Source organism: Salvelinus fontinalis, chromosome 10, assembly GCF_029448725.1.
Source record: "Salvelinus fontinalis isolate EN_2023a chromosome 10, ASM2944872v1, whole genome shotgun sequence".
Taxonomy (NCBI): domain Eukaryota; kingdom Metazoa; phylum Chordata; class Actinopteri; order Salmoniformes; family Salmonidae; genus Salvelinus; species Salvelinus fontinalis.
The window spans coordinates 3,772,322-3,793,244 of NC_074674.1; the positions used below are offsets into that span (position 1 = coordinate 3,772,322).

At 41.9% G+C, this 20,923-nt stretch overlaps 4 protein-coding genes across 4 annotated transcripts; 1 reads left to right on the forward strand and 3 right to left on the reverse strand.

Moving 5' to 3' along the window:
* Positions 1–221: 221 nt before the first annotated feature.
* On the forward strand, positions 222–4,844 carry LOC129863417 (carbonyl reductase [NADPH] 1-like). Its single transcript, XM_055935389.1, has 4 exons — positions 222–645; positions 2,020–2,200; positions 2,547–2,670; positions 4,349–4,844. Exons 1-4 carry the CDS (start codon positions 360–362, stop codon positions 4,586–4,588), a joined length of 831 nt encoding a protein of 276 aa, XP_055791364.1. The 5' UTR covers positions 222–359; the 3' UTR covers positions 4,589–4,844.
* Positions 4,845–4,873: 29 nt separating this feature from the next.
* On the reverse strand, positions 4,874–12,239 carry LOC129863416 (transforming growth factor beta-1 proprotein). The gene is made up of 7 exons (XM_055935387.1): positions 10,728–12,239; positions 9,129–9,398; positions 8,824–8,901; positions 8,559–8,709; positions 8,155–8,305; positions 7,911–8,021; positions 4,874–7,767 (listed from the first exon to the last, which is right to left on the reverse strand). Exons 1-7 carry the CDS (start codon positions 11,065–11,067, stop codon positions 7,720–7,722), a joined length of 1,149 nt encoding a protein of 382 aa, XP_055791362.1. The 5' UTR covers positions 11,068–12,239; the 3' UTR covers positions 4,874–7,719.
* Positions 12,240–13,745: 1,506 nt separating this feature from the next.
* b9d2 (B9 domain containing 2) lies at positions 13,746–15,375 on the reverse strand. Its single transcript, XM_055935120.1, has 4 exons — positions 15,270–15,375; positions 14,885–14,998; positions 14,651–14,776; positions 13,746–14,498 (listed from the first exon to the last, which is right to left on the reverse strand). Exons 2-4 carry the CDS (start codon positions 14,970–14,972, stop codon positions 14,185–14,187), a joined length of 528 nt encoding a protein of 175 aa, XP_055791095.1. The 5' UTR covers positions 14,973–14,998; positions 15,270–15,375; the 3' UTR covers positions 13,746–14,184.
* Positions 15,376–17,208: 1,833 nt separating this feature from the next.
* Positions 17,209–20,816, reverse strand: LOC129863201 (uncharacterized). The gene is made up of 5 exons (XM_055935121.1): positions 20,605–20,816; positions 19,097–19,355; positions 18,901–18,934; positions 18,472–18,739; positions 17,209–18,271 (listed from the first exon to the last, which is right to left on the reverse strand). Exons 1-5 carry the CDS (start codon positions 20,645–20,647, stop codon positions 17,925–17,927), a joined length of 951 nt encoding a protein of 316 aa, XP_055791096.1. The 5' UTR covers positions 20,648–20,816; the 3' UTR covers positions 17,209–17,924.
* Positions 20,817–20,923: the final 107 nt, after the last annotated feature.

Below are 20,923 nucleotides of genomic sequence, written 5' to 3' on the forward strand. Positions count from 1 at the left end.
CTATCCCTTCTTATATAAATATAATATGCCCTCTCCTTCCCATTGTATCATATGTGGGTATTTGATCTACTAGGCTACACAACTTCACCTGTCAGAGTGACTGTGCACGTTCCTTTGTTTGCAAAAGTAGCCTACTAGGCTACACAACTTCACCTGTCAGAGTGACTGTGCACGTTCCTTTGTTTGCAAAAGTAGCTAATAGGGTTGACTTTCCTCTAAATCAACGTTGTCTTCTCCCAGATCAGCGTAGGCTACACGTCAGCCCACTACAACCACAGTGCGGTTAATTACATGATTTAAATAGTTAGGCTACTTTAACTATTTACTTTACAAAAATAACGTTTTGGAGAGCGAATGAAATGTCCAAAAAAGTGGCAGTAGTTACCGGTGCCAATAAAGGCACAGGATTTGCGATTGTGAGGGAGCTTTGCAAGGCAAAATTTACCGGGGATGTTATTCTTACTGCTCGAAATGAGAAACTTGGAAATGAGGCAGTGAAGATGCTGAAGTCTGAAGGATTTGAAGTTGCTTTCCACCACCTTGATCTCTGCGACCAAGCCAGCGCCAAACAACTGAGTAACTTTCTGCAGAAGACGTATGGCGGATTGGATGTGCTTATTAACAACGCTGGAATGTCCTTTAAAAGTTCCGTACGGTAGCCTATTCTATTATTTTGCGGTAGCCACCTAGCTAGAATTTGTAACATATACTGTATGATTTGCAAATTCGTAACATATTGTATGTTTTGTAAATTCATAACATATGGTACCTTTTGCTATTTCGTAACATATAATGGAATTGTAATTCGTAACATATCATACAAAATGGGTGATGGACATCTACAAATTAATACATACCATACGAACATATCATACTATACTGAACAAAAATATAAATGCAACAATTTCAATGATTTTACTGATTTACAGTTCATATAAGTAAATCAGTCAATTGGAATAAATAAATTAGCCCATAATCTATGGATTTCACATGACTGGGCAAGGGCGCAGCCATGAGTGGGCGTGGGAGGGCATAGGCCTACTCACTTGGGAGACTGCCCCACCCACCAGGGAGGAAGGCCCAGCCAATCAGAATGAGTTTTTCCTCACAAAAAGGCTTTATTACAGACAGAAATATTCCTCTGTTTCGTCAGCTGTCTGGGTGGCGGATCTCAGACGATCGCACAGGTGAAGAAGCCGGATGTGGAGGTCCTGGGCTGGCGTGGTTACAAGTGGTCTGTGGTTGTGAGACCGGTTGGACGTACTGCCAAATTCTCTAAAATGACATAGGAGGTGGCTTATGGTAGAGAAATTAACATAAAATTATCTGGCAACAGCTCTGGTGGACATTCCTGCAGTCAGCATGCCAATTGCACGCTCCCTTAAGATTTTAGACATCTGTGGCATTGTGTTGTGTGACAAAACCGCACATTTTAGAGTGGACTTTTATTGTCGCCAGCACAAGGTGCACCTGTAAGGATCATGCTGTTTAATCAGCTTCTTGGTATGCCACACCTGTTAGGTGGACGGACTCTCTTGGCAAAGGATAATTAGTCACTAACAGCGATGTAAACACATTTGTGCACAACATTTTAGAGAAATAAGCTTTTTGTGGATATGGAACATTTCTGGGATCTTTTATTACAGTTCATGAAACATGGAACCAAAGCTTTACATGTTGAGTTTACATTTTTGTTCAGTATAAATGGGGTGTCTTGGATTTACGTACAGAATAATACAAAATGCTCTGAGGCCAGGTAGTGTGCCATGTTTAGCAACAATCAGCTGTTAAATAAACTATTCAGTTTAAACTGCCTAGCAACAATAGTAGAGCTAATTGATTGCAACTTTTGTGTAACATGAATGATAGTCATATGTATCAGTGTGATTGCATTAGAAAAATTATCTCTGCAAAAATGATGGGTGAGGGTGATGCTATATTGACACAGCCCCCGCTCTCTCTCTTTCTCTCCCTCTCTCTTGTACAAAGCAATAATTGACCATCACATTTTTTCCCTAGATGATGCGACTGAGCCTTTTGGGGTACAGGCTGAGGTGACCATGCGCACCAACTTTTGGGGCACCCTGTGGGTGTGCCATGCTCTCCTACCCCTCCTCAGACCAAATGCCAGAGTGGTGAATGTCTCCAGCTTTGTTAGCAAGAAGGCTCTTGATACATGCAGCCCTCAACTACAAGCCAAGTATGATCTTCATTCTGTATCGAAAACCTCATTCATCCTTAACTTAATTCTGAATTGTGATCTACTGAGGGAGAAATATACACTGATGTCATTATACATCCATCTACCTGCAAACCTGACCAACTTGAACGAAAGCCCTATCCCTTCAATAGCAGCTGTTGCATTAGCAGATATGAAGAACATTTTGCTGTTGTGGTTTTAATCATAATTGGACAATCAAATCAGTTTATTGTCAGTTGCTACTAGAGATCATAGACACTATTTTCAAATTAATCCATTACTGCGATCATCACATGCAGTCATAAACCACTGTATTACAAGGTCTTTTTTCTGTTGTGTCTTGAAGGTTCCGTGATACTGAGCTCTCTGAGGAGGAGCTGTGCTTGCTGATGGGGCAGTTTGTTATTGCCGCTCAGCAGGGAAACCATCAGGCCCAGGGGTGGCCAAACACAGCCTATGGCACAACAAAGGTGGGGTTCTGTCTGTCCACACAACTATTAAGGGGAATGGGCAAATGTGACCCACCGCCTCAATTTGGTCTTATGTAGCGAAATTGTGTTTTTGGATAAAAGTAGAGACTCGGAGCTCCAAAATGGTATGTCATACACTGCAGTTGAGGAACAATGGGAAAGTAATTCTGCTTTGAAAGTTGATAAACTTGTAACCCCACGTTTGAGAAAATGGCCCAGTAATGTGTTGGTAAACCTACTGGAGAGCTCTTCTTTGTCTACACCTATTCAGCATCATTCACACCCACTAAGCCTTAGCCCCACCCCTCTCTTTAAGAATTCACATGGGAGGCCATGTGCTAAACAGAGTGAGTAAGGTAGTGTAGTAAACAACCAAAGATTTCGTGACTAAAAGTGGTGAAAGTAGTAGCCTACAATAAGAAAAAACTCCAGGTAAAAATGCACTTGAACTTGGCCTATATTTTAATCTGACTTTGAAAGTGTCCAGATAAAAGTATTGTATAAATATTGTTAGATGATGTTTACCCAGACACTTGTCTAAATTGATGAGTCATGTGAAATAAATGCTATAACCACCTCCCAGCCACATCTAGACATGTACACATGTTCGTGAAATACAATAGACGGCCGTAATTACACCCAGACACACCTGGCTAACTTGATGGGTCATGTAATCATTCTCTTATGAAGTGGAGTCTTTTGTTTAGACATCTAGCTAGCTAAACAATGAACCATAATCCCAACCCATAGCTGCAGTACAGATGGATTGTCATAGCTAGCCACTATGCATGAAATACTGTAGTATGAATCTGCAGGTAGCTAAAGCTAACCAACTAGGTTCAATGTTAGCTAGCTAGCTAACATTATGCTATAACTAACAATGCAAATGGCTTTGTGTGATACGAATAATATTACTATACAGATCATACACGTAACGTTAGCTAGCGAGCAAGCAAGTTAACATTCGCTAGCTAGTAAACAGTACGCTTTAACTTGCAATGAAAACGACTTTGACAAAATGAGAAACATCTAATATCTGAAAATGTAGCTAGACTCTTACCGTATACATGGATGAACGCTTCACGGCAGAGTGCCTTTTCCGTTTGGTTTGTAGCTAGCTACAGCTTGTTTTGCCCACTGTTGTGTCAAGTCACTCCAGTTCACACTGACCTTTTGCAGAAAAGTAGTCCATCACAACTTTATCCCACTAATCTTTGTCGATCTCTCCTGCTAAATCCTGGGCAGTGATGTTATTGAGAGCAGAAGCAACACTTTTGCAGGTCTCCATGGCTAACGTTGTATCTTTCAAAAATGCAGTGGTAGCAAGGATTATCTACACATACTGAGAAGCTTATGTTATAGACAGAAGCATGCTACATGGCATACCAATCAGAACTCAACTCTCGGCATGTCCAGCCCATCCATTATCTCAGGTAATCATAGCTAGCGGGACGGTTCCTGTATTTTCCATGGCTCAACCAACAAGGCTCATAATTTAACATTTGTATTCAAATTTACAGATGGCATACACGTTTCTTATTAAGGCACATGAAAGTTCACATATTCACATATCTCAAATGCCTCTTCTGTGAAGTAGTGACTTGTGACATACACCTAGCTTCTTGAAACAGGTCACAAATTACACATTTATCATACTGTTTTGTTCATCTCTGTTTAGATTGGAGTGACTGTGCTGTCCAGGGTTCAGGCTCATATTCTGACTAAGACCCGGGCAGCTGATGGAATCCTGCTCAACGCCTGCTGCCCTGGCTGGGTCCGCACTGACATGGCAGGCCCCAAGGCCCTCAAGAGCCCTGAGGAAGGAGCACAGACTCCTATCTATCTGGCACTTCTTCCTGAAGGGGCCAAGGAGCCACATGGACAGTTGGTGTGGGACAAGACCGTTCAGGAATGGTAGAGTGGAGGCAGCAGGAAGTTTACCTCATCTCAATCAGAGACTTGAGGAAAATTGCACAAAAAGGTTCCGCCAAATTCACATGATAAAAGACACATTGCAACCGAGGGTTGTGGAGATATCTTTGCTTTTTTTCTTTATATGATTTAATATGATTAATCTACATAAATAACGCTCTGGAGTACTTTCATTGTAATGAAGGCCTGTTATTCTTTCAAAAAGTTTAATGATGTAAAGAAATAAAATAGCTTGATAATAATGTCTGAGACAGTGATTTTCTGGAAACTCTTGTTCAAAGTTGTAACTTTGTTTATTGAATTGAGCCTCTAGAGCATAGTTCCCCAACTGGCAGGCTGATTTTTATTTGGCCCCAACAGTTTTATTTGTTATTGCACTGAGAATAGGGAAATGTGAAAAGAAGTGTGGCGCAGGTGTCTGCAAGCACAAAGACTCTCGCATGCACTCAACCTTGAGTGAGAGCCAACCAGCCCTATCACATTGACCTGACATAGCATAACAATTTCATTGTAGCTGCTTGTTGAGATGGTGATATATTCAGAATGTGAATTAAGGCATGAACCCCCCTAAATGCAACAAAGACAAACTTAATAATGCTAATTTAACCATTATCCTATTGGTATAAAATGCAATGTGCACTGCTACAGTGGTAAATATTAAAATAAAAGCATATTCCAAATTAAACAAACACCCCCACCTGTGTCCATAGCCGCAGGAAGTAGGATAAATTAAAACATTTAGCCAAAATGAGGCTTTTAAAAAATAATTTCCCCCTACATTAAATCACTCATGTCCGAACAGACAAAAAAGTTTTTTTTTTTAAATACTACAGTCGTGGCCAAAAAATTTGAGAATGACACAAATATTAATTTTCACAAAGTCTGCTGCCTCAGTTTGTATGATGGCAATTTGCATATACTCCAGAATGTTATGAAGAATGATCAGATGAATTGCAAAGTCCCTATTTGCCATGCAAATTAACTGAATCCCCCCCCACTGCATTTCAGCCCTGCCACAAAAGGACCAGCTGACATCATGTCAGTGATTTTCTCGTTAACACAGGTGTGAGTGTTGACGAGGACAAGGCTGGAGATCACTCTATCATGCTGATTGAGTTTGAATAACAGACTGGAAGCTTCAAAAGGAGGGTGGTGCTTGGAATAATTGTTCTTCCTCTGTCAACCATGGTTACCTACAAGGAAACACCTTGCAGCAGGCAGGTGTGAGTGCATCTGCACGCACAGTGAGGCGAAGACTTTTGGAGGATGGCCTGATGTCAAGAAGGGCGGCAAAGAAGCCATTTCTCTCCAGGAAAAACATCAGGGACAGGCTGATATTCTGCAAAAGGTACAGGGGACTGCTGAGGACTGGGGTAAAGTCATTTTCTATGGTGAATCCCCTTTCCGATTGTTTGGGGCATCCGGAAAAAAGCTTGTCCGGAGAAGACGAGGTGTACACTACCATCATGCCAACAGTAAAGCTGTGGCTTCTGGGCCACAGCTTCTGGGCCACATGAACTTCTGGGCCACATCCTGACAGATGGCAGCCCATTCTTGCATAATCAATGCTCGGAGTTTGTCAGAATTTGTGGGGTTTTGTTTGTCCACCCGCCTTTTGAGGATTGACCACAAGTGCTCAATGGGATTACCGTCTAGGGAGTTTCCTGGCCATGGACCCAAAATATCAATGTTTTGTTCCCCGAGCCACTTAGTTATCACTTTTGCCTTATGGCAAGGTGCTCCATCATGCTGGAAAAGGCATTGTTCGTCACCAAACTGTTCCTGGATGGTTGGGAGAAGCTGCTCTCAGAGGATGTGTTGGTACCATTCTTTAATCATGGCTGTGTTCTTAGGCAAAATTGTGAGTGAGCCCACTCCATTGGCTGAGAAGCAACCCCACACATGAATGGTCTCAGGATGCTTTACTGTTGGCATGACACAGCCATCGTAGCAATCTTGAAGTGTGGAATCCGATTGGTCAGACCAGCATTGGATAGATCTAAGCACCGGCGCTTCCTGTTTTAGTTTCTGCCTATAAGAGGGGAACAACAAGATGGAGTCATGGTCAGATTTGCCAAAAGGAGGGCAGGGGAGGGCCTTGTATGCATCGCGGAAGTTCGAGTAGCAGTGGTCGAGTGTGTTACTCGCTCGTGTAATCCCGGAAATCTCTGTGGAAAGCAACTCTTGCCCTAATTTCATCGACTTTGTTAACTAGGGACTGGACATTAGCGAGTAATATACTCTGAAGCGGTTTGTGGTGTGCGCGCATCCGAACCCTCACTAGAAGACCACTCCGGCACCCTCTCCTCCGACGGTGTTGTTTTGGGTCGGCCTCTGGAATCAGTTCAAATACCCTGGGAGGTGCAGACAAAGGATCCCCTTTGGGAAAGTTGTATTCCTGGTCATAGTGCTGGTTGTGCTGGTAACTCTCTGATATCCAATAGTTATTCCCGGCTATACGTAATAACACTTAAGGTTTTCTGGGCTAACAATGTAAGAAATAATACATAAAAAAAACTAAATACTGCACAGTTTCCTAAGGGCTTGAAGCGAAGCTGCCATCTCTATCTGCGCCATCTTGTCAAAGACTTGATAAGTGGTGTGATGCAGATACATTTATTCAAAAGAGAATAATGACAAAAATATTGAGAGGAAGTTGATGCTATTGTACATTCATTATTTTAAGTAGTAAACCCAAACTAATCCTGTCTTAGCCTCTCTCTTTCCTCTACATTTCCCAGGGAGCACAAATACTGCAACACAGTGACAATAAGTCAAGACTATTGACACACCCAGGACATTGACAAGTCTAAACATTTTTTTTAACTCCATAAAGCACTACATATATTTAAAATAAAATAAGAAAACATTAACAAATCACTAAACATAAACAACTGCTGGGAAAAGCTAAATGAAAAATGCAGACTAGAGACACCACCCCAAAACAATTAGAATAGTACCCTTCGTAAATGAATGTCTTGACTACGTCCTGATTTCCAAGGGACAAGCATTTTACACTAAACCAGCGGCATCAAAAAGGATCAGTCCCCACTTTGTATCTCCATGAGTACAAGGAAATACAATGGACAAGAAAATGTAGAGACATGTGCAGTAATTCTAGCTACACTTGCAGGACTTAACAATCATATTGGACAACTGCTCCACCTGTGAGAAAAAAAAGTACATTCAATGGATAGACATTATAAATAAGTATTCAAACCCAGCAGCTGTGTTGACTATGATTTCAATTCGGTGAGGATGTTATGAGAGTTTAATTTGATACTTCTAACTATACAGTATTTACTGACCTTGTGTTGTCTCCCCACATAATAGATAATGGGTAGGGGCTCCAAGACCTGTGGAACACAGCAGGGTTGGGCAGAGGCTCCGGGGTTGTGGTGCTTATACAGAGCCAGTACCTGTGGTTGGGTAAACAACACTAGATATCTCACTGAACAGACCATCTCCCCCCGTGGCTACACAGCATCTGATTACTGAACACCCCAACTGTAACAATAGGGCCGTCTATAGAAACATGACTGGTAGCATTACCTGGGAATACTTGTTTTCTGTGTTCCATATATAGGTGCAGGGGCCGATGCAGTAGTTAGCAAAGTAGCCCGTGGGTTCATGGATCCACTTCCAGCCCAGGTCCTTACGGAAGTCAATGTAAAGTCTTCGCACACAGCAACTCTCCGATTTACTGGGGGATACACACACCTGTGTTATACACCTTATTTCTTACAAACAGGGAGTTAACAGGGAAATAACGGGGAGTTAACAGGGCGCTAACAGGGAGCTAACAGGGCGTTAAGAGGGTGTTAACAGGGCCTCTAAGTAGGTCTACAGTATATCTATCTGCCAAAAGAGATTAACTTTGTTAGTACACATTTAAGAGACGTGAATTGATCATTCTAAATGTGCTCTTGGGCCAGTGGAATAAAGGATAGTCTCACTCTGAGCAGATCTCTTCAGTAGTGGTTTGTCGTTTCTTCCGAGAGCTAAGCTGGCTGTGGCGTTCCACAGGAAGTGACATCAGTAAAATGTGAGGCTTTGATGGCATTTTCATGGCTAGTGTTTCTGTATCTCCCCTCAGCTTGTTCATCCCTATCGTATAAAACATTGACACCTGTCAGGCAAGAGATTCAAAGTGGAGGTTTTGGCAGAAAACGTATGGCTCGAGTTGATTTCAATACAGTGAATGGAGTAAACTGCAAATACCTGATATTTCGAAGAGGAATTCCTCCATTGTTTTCCCACAATCACAAGGCAACTTCAATTGGAATCCCTGCTCCTCTCCTGTGAAGTGTTGTACAAATACTAATATAATGGTGTATCAAACTTATTTTTAAACCTGAAGGAATAGGTATACTGTTTTAGGTGTAAAAGTCTGTTGGACAGTTCTTTCACATGCTTTGTCACTTCAAACAGACACAGATTTGTAACAGGATATGATTGTCTGTATTGCAACATACTGTTTGTGTTATGTAATTATATCTACAACCGTAAAGAAAATTGTAACTTACCAGCCCCTTGCAGCCACTCATTCAGAGTCTGTGTAACATCAAAGGACACCCAGCGATTGGCCCATTCCTTGGAGACAAAATGGGACTTCAGGTAACGTGCCTTATCTCCAACTCCTCTGTAGAGTTCCAGTCTCTGCTCAATGCCATCGTTCATGCCACGGTTCTTGATGAGGAGACGGAGCTCAGCTTGAGAGAGCAGTCGATCAGTCCCCAGTACTGACCGCATCTCAGACATGTTGAAGAGCATCTGGTGCTTACTGGTGTTCTCACCTTGGAAAGGAGAGTCAATATGATTTTTTGTACTTTCTACTACTGGACCTGTCAGTGCGGGAGAGGGGGTATAGAGAAAGAAAGAGAAACCGAAAGAGAAGCTGCATTTTACCATAGTACTGGAAACAAAACTATAGTGGATAGATTCTGTTATATAAAGGCACCCGCAGAGAGAGGCGAATGCAGTTTCAGGTTTGGCCTCAAATACTATCTGCCGGAGCCAAAATTACCCCTGTGAGTCTGTAACAATAATTACACATTGACAGGGACGTTGAGGAAGTGAGGCTCTGCTCTGGAAGCTAGATCACACCATGCTGCTGTATTACAATAAACCAACGGCATCAAAAAGGATCTAATCAGAGGGCATGGTCCTGAGAGATTCTGGCGCAAACCTAACCTGCTCAGAGTTACTGCCTGGACAACAAGTTTACACTGTAGTGATGTATACTGTCTTTTAGACAAAAAGGGGGAAGGACCCAGCAAAGGGAAGGAAACATCTGGTAGGGAGAGGTAAAAGGTTGACTCAGGCCGTGGTTTTACACCCAGCAGACAGGGCCATTGCAGTCAGTTCAGTAAACTAATGGAAGAAACACCCATTTTCAGTCAACAACCTTATCTAAAGGACATAATTACACAAATGTACCCTAAAAATGATCCGCCAACTGCAGTTTATGCATTTGCTCAGTCATAAACTACAGCACCACTTCAAATGTATCTTATTCACGACATGCGACAAGGTTGAAATAGCCTTAATAATCATTTGCATGTCTACCAAACCTCTCTGCATCATCCTGCGCTCCTCAATCCAGGGTGGTGAAAAGTTAGACAGATGCTACATGGTATACAGAGATAGCAGCCCTTTTATTTTTGAGGGCAGAACCGGAGTCATTTAACAGCACGTACTAAGTCAAGTGTTCCTTCCTGCCAGCTATTCAGATAACCAGAATAAGCACACAGTAATCAGTCAGAGGAAACCACTGGCCCCATCCATCTGTCTTACCCTCCACATTGTAAGTGACAATATGGTCTAATGTTATTTCACTCCAAATATGGGTGCGATGATCAAAGATTATGACAACAAGCAAAATATATACAATGCCTACTTTTTGCATTGCTATGCAATTACCATGGTGAAGGCCTGTGGTTAGCTAGGATTTATATCTTAAATCGACCTTTGAAGATCCCCCTACACACATCAACCATTTAACACGCCTATACTTGACTGAAGTGAGGCTAGAGAAGCATCCACTTTAACTTGACAAGCCAGAGCCTGTGTAAGCAGCAGGATGTGTGTGCATGTAGACAGCATACATGGATATATCTACTCACTTTGTTTCATGTTGAACTTGTGGACCTCCTTTGCAAAGTATGCCTCCTCCTCTGCATCCGGATTAGGCGGTATGTACGTGTGCACCTGCTCCTCACTCAGCTCCACTGTGCTGTTGTAGATGGACATCAGGGAAGCTGGGACCTCCTCAGTGTCTCCCTCCTGGTCAATCTCTGGCTCCTTGGGCAGCCGCAGCTTGCTCAGTATCTGTCCACGGATGGCCTCAATACGTTTCCTCTTCACCAGCTCCAAGTCCAGAGACTTACAGGTGGACATGGTGTCACTCCGGCACACATATTCCAACATCAATAAGGCAGTCAGCATCAAACACACTGCCCTCATTGCACACTTTAAAGAGGAACAATGTCTATGACAGCAGGCTTTCAGAGTTGACTATTGTGTGGATTTACCGTCCTGTTTGAGCCTGTTGCATGAGCTGATTTCAATGTACTTCTCCTGCTGCTGTCACAACAACCCAGGAGGCTTCAGTATCTCAAGTTGAGCTCCTCAGAGACTGGTGCTAGCTCTTGAGCCGAGGTCAGATCCCGGACTAGAACCACATAGAGTTCACCACCAAAAGAGCTCAGCCTAAACTGAGTCACTGGCTCGCTGGCATGGTGCCTCACAGACTCTCACAGTGCTCCCTAGAGGCCGTCTCAATTCATGAATGAATGAACTACAGCACATCACCACATTACTCCCCATGCCTGGGACCCAATTTAAAATAACAAACAAGCTCTTAGGAGACTGAACTGAGATTTGGAAAGTAACAGAGGAAAATCTCAATGAAAATTGTCAAGCTGTCTCAACTGTCTTCCCAACTCTCTATAAAAATGTGTTTATGTTAAAATCAGTTAACAAATTGTTTTGGCAAATGTGACAGTCTCTTCCTACAACGTTATTGAATATAAGTTTTAGTCAGCTGACTCACTTCTTTCATCAGATAAACTGCTTCAGACTAAGCCAAAGCAAAGGGCCATATCATTAGTCTAGAAGAGCACAATATTGACAAATGTAAATGTATAAACCAGTTCTACATAAATACATGCACACAACATACCGTATTGCATAAAGCACAAGGAATGTTGTAAAAAAACACACAAAAAAAACGTCCTAGCTTCAATTACTTAACCATTTAAAATGTTCCAAGACCGATGCTGTGTCATTCACTAGATGCACTTTCCCATGCTAAACTTGAGAGAACACTCAAGACAGAGGTCCACCACAAAAAAAATGAAAGAGCAGAGTAGACATCATAACAGCGTCATCTAACTCACCCACACAGTTACAGCTCAGGCCCGTCTCCTTCTCTTTCTCTAGTCTACTATATCCATATCCAGTCAATTAAAACGTTTCAGACTAAGACAAAGATATAAGAAAAAAACAATACACTGTAGAAAACCATCTACCCTATTAGACCCTAGAGTTGTTTGTTTTAGCAGCCATCATCAGCCACTGATCTTTTCATTCCAGTTCCTGTTGCTTTTCTGTCTAGTTCCTGCCTTCTTGCACTAAAACAGTATGAAGCTCTAAGTCCAGGAAGTGAGCAGCATTGTGAAACATCTGCCATTTCAAAGTACAGGGTTGCTGTTTCCTTTAACTTTGCCGGAAGGCAAGACACATGTAAGAACTTAAATCAAATCAAATTGTATTTGTCACATGCGCTGAATACAATAGGTGTAGACCTTACAGTGAAATTCTTACTTACAAGCCCTCAACCAACAATGCAGTTAAGAAAAATACCTAAAAAAAAGGAAGAAATAAAAGTAACAAATAATTAAAGAGCAGCAGTAAAATAACAATAGCGAGGCTATATATAAGGAGTACCGGTACAGAGTTAATGTGCAGGGGCACCGGTTAGTCGAGGTAATTGAGGTAATATGTACATGGAGGTAGAGTTAAAGTGACTATGCATAGATAATAAACAGAGAGTAACAGCAGCGAAAAAGGGGGGGGGGGGGGGCAATGCAAATAGTCTGAGTGGCCATTTGATTAGATGTTCAGGAGTCTTATGGCTTGGGGGTAGAAACTGTTTAGAATCCTCTTGGACCTAGACTTGGCGCTCCGAGGATCACCGTGGCGGATGTGTTGTTACCTACCCTTACCCCCTGGGGGCGGCTCGTCAGGAAGTCCAGGATCCAGGTGCAGAGGGAGGTGTTTAGTCCCAGGGTCCTTAGCTTAGTGATGAGCTTTGAGGGCACTATGGTGTTGAACGCTGAGCTGTAGTCAATGAATAGCATTTTCACATAGGTGTTCATTTTGTCCAGGTGTGAAAGGGCAGTGTGGAGTGCAATAGAGATTGCATCATCTGTGGATCTGTTGGGGCGGTATGCAAATTGGAGTGGGTCTAGGGTTTCTGGGATAATGGTGTTGATGTGAGCCATGACCAGCCTTTCAAAGCACTTCATGGCTACAGACGTGTGCTACCGGTCAGTAGTCATTTAGGCAGGTTACCTTAGTGTCCTTGGGCACAGCGACTTTGGTGGTCTGCTTGAAACATGTTGGCATTACAGACTCAGACAGGGAAGACACTTGCCAGTTGGTCAGCGCATGTTTGGAGTACACGTCCTGGTAATCCATCTGCGGCCTTGTGAATGTTGACCTGTTTAAAGGTCTTACTCACATCAGCTACAGAGAGTGAGATCACAGTCGTCCGCAGCAGATGATGCTCTCATGCATGTTTCAGTGTTACTTGCCTCGAAGCGAGCATTGAAGTCATTTAGCTTGTCTGGTAGGCTTGTGTTAACTGGTTGATTTGCTAAATTCAATAGACCTGCAAGTGCTAAAAACAGAGTATCATCCAAATAGACTGACATGGATACAATATATTCGTAGTTAACATATTTTGTCTCACCTGTGTTTACCACCTACTATCAAACCTTAATAATAAGTACTTCAACAGAAATTGTTGATGAGTGAATTAATTGTGCCTATCAGTAATGGCATTTGCAAGCCTAACTTTGAGTGAATATTTGTACAGCAAAAAGATGTAAGTTAGGTTAAAGATCAAAGGCGTCAGGTTTGGTACATTGTATTGATTTATTTACATAATTCTACTATATAAAACCCAAGGAATTCATAGAAAAGTATCAAACTGAAATTAAGTGCAGTACAAAATCTGTCTCGCATTGTTTAAAATACAACCTCGATTATATGAAATGTTCTAAAAAAAATATTGACAATCGGGAAGGCAGATGGTGTTGAAAGGCTCACCCCACCCAACCACCACACACACGCCGCCGGTGGAGAAAGAGGGGACATACCTACATTTGCATGTTGGGTTCTCCTCAGCATGTATGCCACATCAACGCATCTCACAAGGCAAAATATCTCATCTGACCTTCTTTTATGTACCCCGGTGCAGATATGGTCCAAATCTACACCGCCCCCACGAACTAACAATACAATGCTCCATTCAGGCTTCCCTCCATTCACCCTTCGCTGTCCCATCTCTACATTTCAGCTCTCTACACCATATCTGTCAAAGTGTCGCATGATGATGCCTAGCTCCAGCTCCACAGTGCCCATAGCAACTGTGTGCAGCCTATATCTGTCCGCCCCACTGTATACAAGGTCTGGGGAGCGCAGCTGGGGACCTCCACCCACAAAGGTTTGAGCTATCTGCTCTTGCCAGGATCCCAGTGGTCTCCAGGTCACACAGCGTACATGGTGGTGCCCTGGGCTGGAGGGCACATGGCAATATCCATAACCATACAGCTGACAGCGCCCAAATGAATCCTGGTGCCAAACCTGCAGGTGAAGCTTGGGCCAACCTGAAGGGGAATAAAAGACAAATGAGTCTTACCCTGGTATTACCCTGAAAACTAGGCTTGGTAGATGTGACTATGTATATACTGTAGCTAGCTTTCGATTTACATCTGTGATGAACTGTTACTTTGAAATTGCCAGGAAGCTAGTTTGTTACCTTGCAGTCCTTTAGTGGTGTAGTGCAGATCAATGGGATGACTCCAGTATGCCATATCCCCCGTCTGAGGCAAATCCACCTGGGTCTGCCCCTCCTTCAGGCCAGAGAGAAGTCTCCATGCACCTCCTTACATAACGAGATAAGTGTTGTTGGAAACTGAGAATCACAACATTAACGGATAAGGTAAAGTACACATCATACTCAATAAAATAATCGGATTATAACGAAAAACACCTGTATGAATTCCCCATTTACAGAAGAGACTGCTCTGAGGGAAGCCGCTAGCCCCAACGATCTGACCGATAATGTGCAACTCTGCCATTACCGGTATCTGTGCAGCTCCTTTGCCTGCAGGTAGAGAACATAATAACGTTGAATTGGTGTAAATCTCTGTTTACAGTCATTAGCTAGCTGGGATTAACGTTAGTTAAGAGTAACGTTATAGCTAGCTGGCTAACGTTAGCTAGCCTCGTAGGGTCAAAAGATACATTCGTCAACATAGCTGGTCTGCAAAATGGTTGTTGGTTAGTTAACAAGCTAGCACATTTGATTAGCTAACGTTTCAACAACTTATATAAAACATTGCCAGTGAAAAACAATAATAATGTAAAAAACATACCCCAAGGATTTCACTTAGATGAAAATCCCGAGGCCACCATGATCCTCATTTCCTTGGAAACCAAACAGGAAACTACGGAAGCTGACGATAGAAAGCAGGCAAAACGCGCATTCAAAATCCACAGATTGACTGCTCTGTTCCCTTCCTTCGACAGTCAGTATGGATTGTTGGATGACCTTGTAGGAAACTAGGGAAATTAATTGTCCACTAGTTTATTGCCATGGAAATGTTTTCTTACACATATCCTGCACAATAGTATAGCTGGCTGTGTACATTTCTATCAATAAAATATATGTAATGTAGGGGAGAGTGGTGTCAGTTGAGCCAAATGGTCTATGCGTGCACCACCCTTGTTTCTAGGAAACAATGCACAAAATGTATATTTTGACCAAATATTTAGGATGAGGTCCTCATTTCATGTAGTCTGTGAAGGAAGAAACCACGTGGGAAAAAGTGGTAAGCAAGTTATGTCCAAATAATGGATTTTCACCAAGTCAAATTAATATAGTGTGTTAGAGATTTCATGATGCTTGCTTGTATCTAATCAAAAATAGATAATTTTAGGATTGTTTTATACATCAGTTGGGGTCTCTATAAGCTTCAACATGTTGCCCTAAACCTAGCATCAGTGGTGGAAAAAGTTGCCAAATGTTATACTTGAGTAAAACTATGTATATCTTAATAGAAAATGACTCAAGTAAAAGTGAAAGTCACCCAGAAAAATACTAATTGAGTAAAAGTTTTAAAGTATTTGGTTTTAAATATACTTATGTTTCAAAAGTAAATGTAATTGATAAAATATACTTAAGTATCAAAAGTAAAAGTATAAATCATTTAACATTTCTTATATTAAGCAAACCAGACAGCACAATTAATTATTTTTTATTTTTTTACAGATAGCCAGAGGCACACTCCAACATTTACAAGTGAAGAATTTGTGTTTAATGAGTCCGCCAGATCAGAGGCAGCAGGGATGACCAGGGATGTTCACTTGATAAATGCGTGAAATTGACAGTAAAAGTAAAAGTTGTCAAAAATATAAATAGTCATGTACAGATACCCCAAAAAACTACTTAAGTAGTACTTTAAAATATTTTTACTTAAGTATTTCATACCACTGCCTAGCAGGAAGTGCATCCTTTTAGCTGTGTGGGCTAATATAGTCTAAATGTTTGCCTTGGGTAAGTTTAGCCAATGGCTATGGGGTAAGTTGAGCCAATATGTGAGCCAATATGGTTGAGCCAATATGGTTGAGCCAATATGGTTGAGCCAATATGGTTGAGCCAATATGGTTGAGCCAATATGGTTGAGCCAATGGCAAGTTGAGCAAATGTCAGTGTTTCTTCCCAGACTTAATGCAAGGTATTATTGCTGGGATATGAGGTAACAACAGGGCCTGGCCTATGTCAAAAGTGTAAAAAAAAGTATAATGTTTTTTTTTAGGTGATAAGCCTGTATTGAAATATGCTTAAAATTGCACTATGCAGAAATCGCTCCACCATTTCCTGGTTGATAAAACTCTAATAGTCGCCTAATTTCAGTTTATTTGACAAAATAACTTAGTATAGTATGGAGAATCATTGTACCATCTAAACCACTGTGAAATATATTTTCCATAACCAAAACTATTGTTGTTTCAGCTGTTTGAAGCTGGTGAAACAAAAACAAAATGAATAGAGCAAAACCAAAACTTAAGAACAGGAAGCATAGAAATAGCACACATAGAACAGATCTACCACTTCTTAGACTTGCTTTCAAGTAGGATGATAGATCTATAACTCACATTTATATGTGGATTTGTTCGGGTCGCCCAAAAAGCTACATATTGCCACTTTAAAATGATTGAAAGACAAGAAAGTGATTGTTATTGTGTTGAATTGTGTTTGTGAAATAAAGATAGACATGGTTTTAAAAAGGTAGTGGTAATATTTAATTCAGTACAGTTATTTGTAGGCGGCTAAATTTACCCCATACCTGGGGTAAGTTGTGCCAAGAGACCACTTTTTTTGTACAAGCTATGTTTTCAAAATTGTAATGTTTACGTTAATTGTGATTATTTACAGGGATACACAACATTCATAAATATATGTAGATATCTTTTAAATAAATAATACTATATTTCCCTTGACAGAGTGACGCTGAATGTAAAACATTGCTCCACTTACCCCACTCACCCCTAATGTGATGAATGCATTAATGAGTGCTAGGCTACACAAGGCTGCGTATTGCTCGCTATGGGAATGAAAGAGACAAGAAAGGACAAAACATTTTCTATCGAACACTGGCATTTATTTAAGCAACATATAAATAAGGAAACGAAACAATGACAATAAACTTAGCTAACACATGGCAGAGCACAAGTTAAGGAGATAGGTGTGGGGCAAATAGTTATAAAGACAAGGTATGCTTACATTACGTTACTTAAAACGGCATCAAAAAATCCACGCTCTCTCCATAGCCAGAGGGTGACAGCAGACAGGTTGTAATCAAATAAATTATATCAAAGATAAGATAAAATAGCTCAAATGTTTTGCATCAGTACATATCACTTACAAAGGGTGGCAACAATAAGAGGCAATTATTGCCCTTGTATTTTCATAAAGGATTAACAGGAGGATTGAAAGTCTTGACGGTAGGTAAATCATCATTTCCCCCCTAGAATGAAAATCCCCCACAGTCAAAGGCATCAAAGTCTGAGTCTGCCCCCTCAAAGTCAAAGCTGTGGAAGTGAGGAGAGTCAACAACAGTCTGGTTGCAGGAGTGGTATGTCCCTGCTGAGCCCAGGTTAGAGAAGTCTGTGGTGGGCGGCAGGTCAGGAGGCCTTACATCAAGATTAGCAGGAGAACATGCACCCAGGTAACCCATGGCAGAGGAAGCAGCGGCCCCTCCCATCAGCAGATACACAGCCCTCACTGCCTGGGCATCATGGCTGGTGCCATGGCGCAGACAGCCCACTGAACGACTAGTCCCTTTGTCCCTCTTCATGTGGGGAGATTTCTGGCCTGTGGTGGAGGGTGGAGAGAATGTCATGCACATCCTTAGTTGCTGTCTACTCTACGCCACTGGACTGCAGGCTTTTTTTTCTACAGACTCAAACAAAGAAAAACTGAAACAGTCACGTAGACAGTGGTTAAATTAATTCAGAGACAAAATTGCATAAACAAGTTTGTATAGTAATGTCCGTAAGTCTTGTATTTCTCACCATTTTCCTTTTGTTGAATGTTGCCTGTGGTTGGCCCAGGAGAATTTGGCCCAGCAGAGATTAAGCCAGGAGAGGTTGGCCCAGGAGATCTCGGCCCAGGAGATCTTGGCCCAGGGTATCTTGGCCCAGGAGATAAGATCTCCATATCACTGAGCGGTGGAGTTGGGGAATCTTTGTCAGAAATGGGGTCTGGAAGCGGGTCTCTGTCAGTGATGCATCGTGTCGAAGCATTATGGCGTCTACAGGAGGACATTGGTGACGATACACTCTGTAGAGTAGAAAATTGTATAGCTGTGATATCAAACCGTTGAGGAAGAATACCCTACCTCTTGCAATGCTATCACTCACAGTCACATCACTGACAACATTCCCAGTTTGTTCAAATGAGGAGGGCGAATTAAGATTCAAATTAAGGAGGCATAAACTCACCTCTCGCACTTTCCTCAGCATGTTGACCCATTGACTGAGGAGAGAATATGACACATTATTACTTCAGTAATACTCAGAACATAGTTTCATCGACGTGAGATGAAAGAAAGTAAATCGCTGACACTACACAATGGTGCCAACTCCAGTAATCCCCATCCCACCCCAGCCTCTATCTCACATTGCTCTGCCAACTGACCTGCAGTCTTCTGCGTTGTCAGCCAGTAGCAGCAGGAACTTCTCCTGAGGCAGGATCAGAGCAAAGCAGCAGTCCCTGCGTCCTCCAGAGGGCAGCTTGGGCAGGTCCAGGATCTCCCTGCCCTCCACGATGGCCTCACAGCCCCCCTGCAATGCCACCATCTGGTCAGGAGGGGACACTGCATCGCGACTCACCAACACACAGCCGTCAGCTGTCAATATGAGGTACCTCTCCTTCCATTGTTTGAACATAAAGCCACCTGGAAGTGAGAGGTGGAGGTTGGTAGCGCAGGGGACAGGAAGCAGGAAGAGTGCATGATGGATGGTGAGAGAGCGGAACAAACAAAGATGAAGCTCTTTAGAGGCACTTAGGACTACATACATTTTTCAGAACAGAAATATTTTACACCCAAAGCACGATGGCAGGATTAACCATGTGTGTTAGGTCTATACTTTTGTTTCAAAGCAGATTTGTTTAAGACTACCAAGAAACACTCTGTGTGACTCTGATTTAGTCCACTGCAGTACAAGGTTAAACTAACTTTTTCACAATGATGATGATGATGGAAGCAGTGTGCCAGTGGTTACAAACATGTCCACTCTCTGCTTCCTATTCTCTCCTCCTTTAGGATTAAAACAAGTCACATGGTTGGAGGATCAAGAGGGGGCTGGACCAAGCAGATAATACTGCCTATAGCGTGCACTTGAACTAGAATAAACAGTGCCACACATCTGGATCCACTCACTACATCTGCAAACCAAAGTGATGCACTTCATCAGAGCATATAGAACAATCAGTCCAGGACAGGAGACAGTCTGAACAGCTGTTAGCCCACTAGCATATGGCATTTGACTTCATCATATGACCATGTCCTAGTTAATTGATACAAATGATGTGGTCTGATCTACTAATCTATTCTTGATCTATTCCTGCCCTAGATTGTCTGTGCCAGAACTCCAAAGCACTATTTTTCTCTGCATTTGCCCAACTAATTCCACGTTACGCAATGCATGGTATGTTGATGGAACATGCCCCACTTATTTTACATCAACAGATTTTTTCCCCACCTAGTCAGCTCTGAGATTCAAACCAGCATCCTTTCAGTTATTGGCCCAACGAGCTTAACCACTAGGCTACCTGCCGCCCACTCCTAAGTGTCCTGTACTTAGTAACAATTTATACATGCTGTATTGATGCCCGTAAAACTCAATAGATCTAGCTTAGCACCGGACATAGACTGTAAAACATTTCCCCGTTGTCATAATGCAAAAGAAGCTTGTCTGTTTATGCTAGCCATCATCTAATAAATATTTTTATGGATTGTACATAGGCTTCAATTTTATCCCAAAACACACAACTGAAGATAATCATTATTTTACAGAAATTAATACATTTAAAAAAAAACATCCATTAAATGTACATTACAATAATAATTAAAGTAACGTCCTACCAATTATTACTACTAAACAAAAATATTGAAGTAAAAGAGAGGAGAACTAGTGTCTTACCATACTTCCTGAGAAATCCACGGTGAATCCCTGCAACACTCATATTTAAAGGTTAGCCTCCATGAGAGACAAGGCGCAAGAGATGGAGAGAGCGATGGCTGTGTTTAGGAAGGATGCAAAGTGGGCGAGTGAGCATGCCTGTGTGTGTTTGGTATGTTTTAGTGCCGAGGTATAATCCCCATTCAGCTGGAGCATCCCACACAGGGGCAGTTCAGAAGCTTGGAACTAGATTGGGTTTACTGTCCTTAGGCAAGCCAAGTACAATCACGTAAACAACACATGCCAGTGCAAATCAAAAGTATAATACTGAAGTATGAAT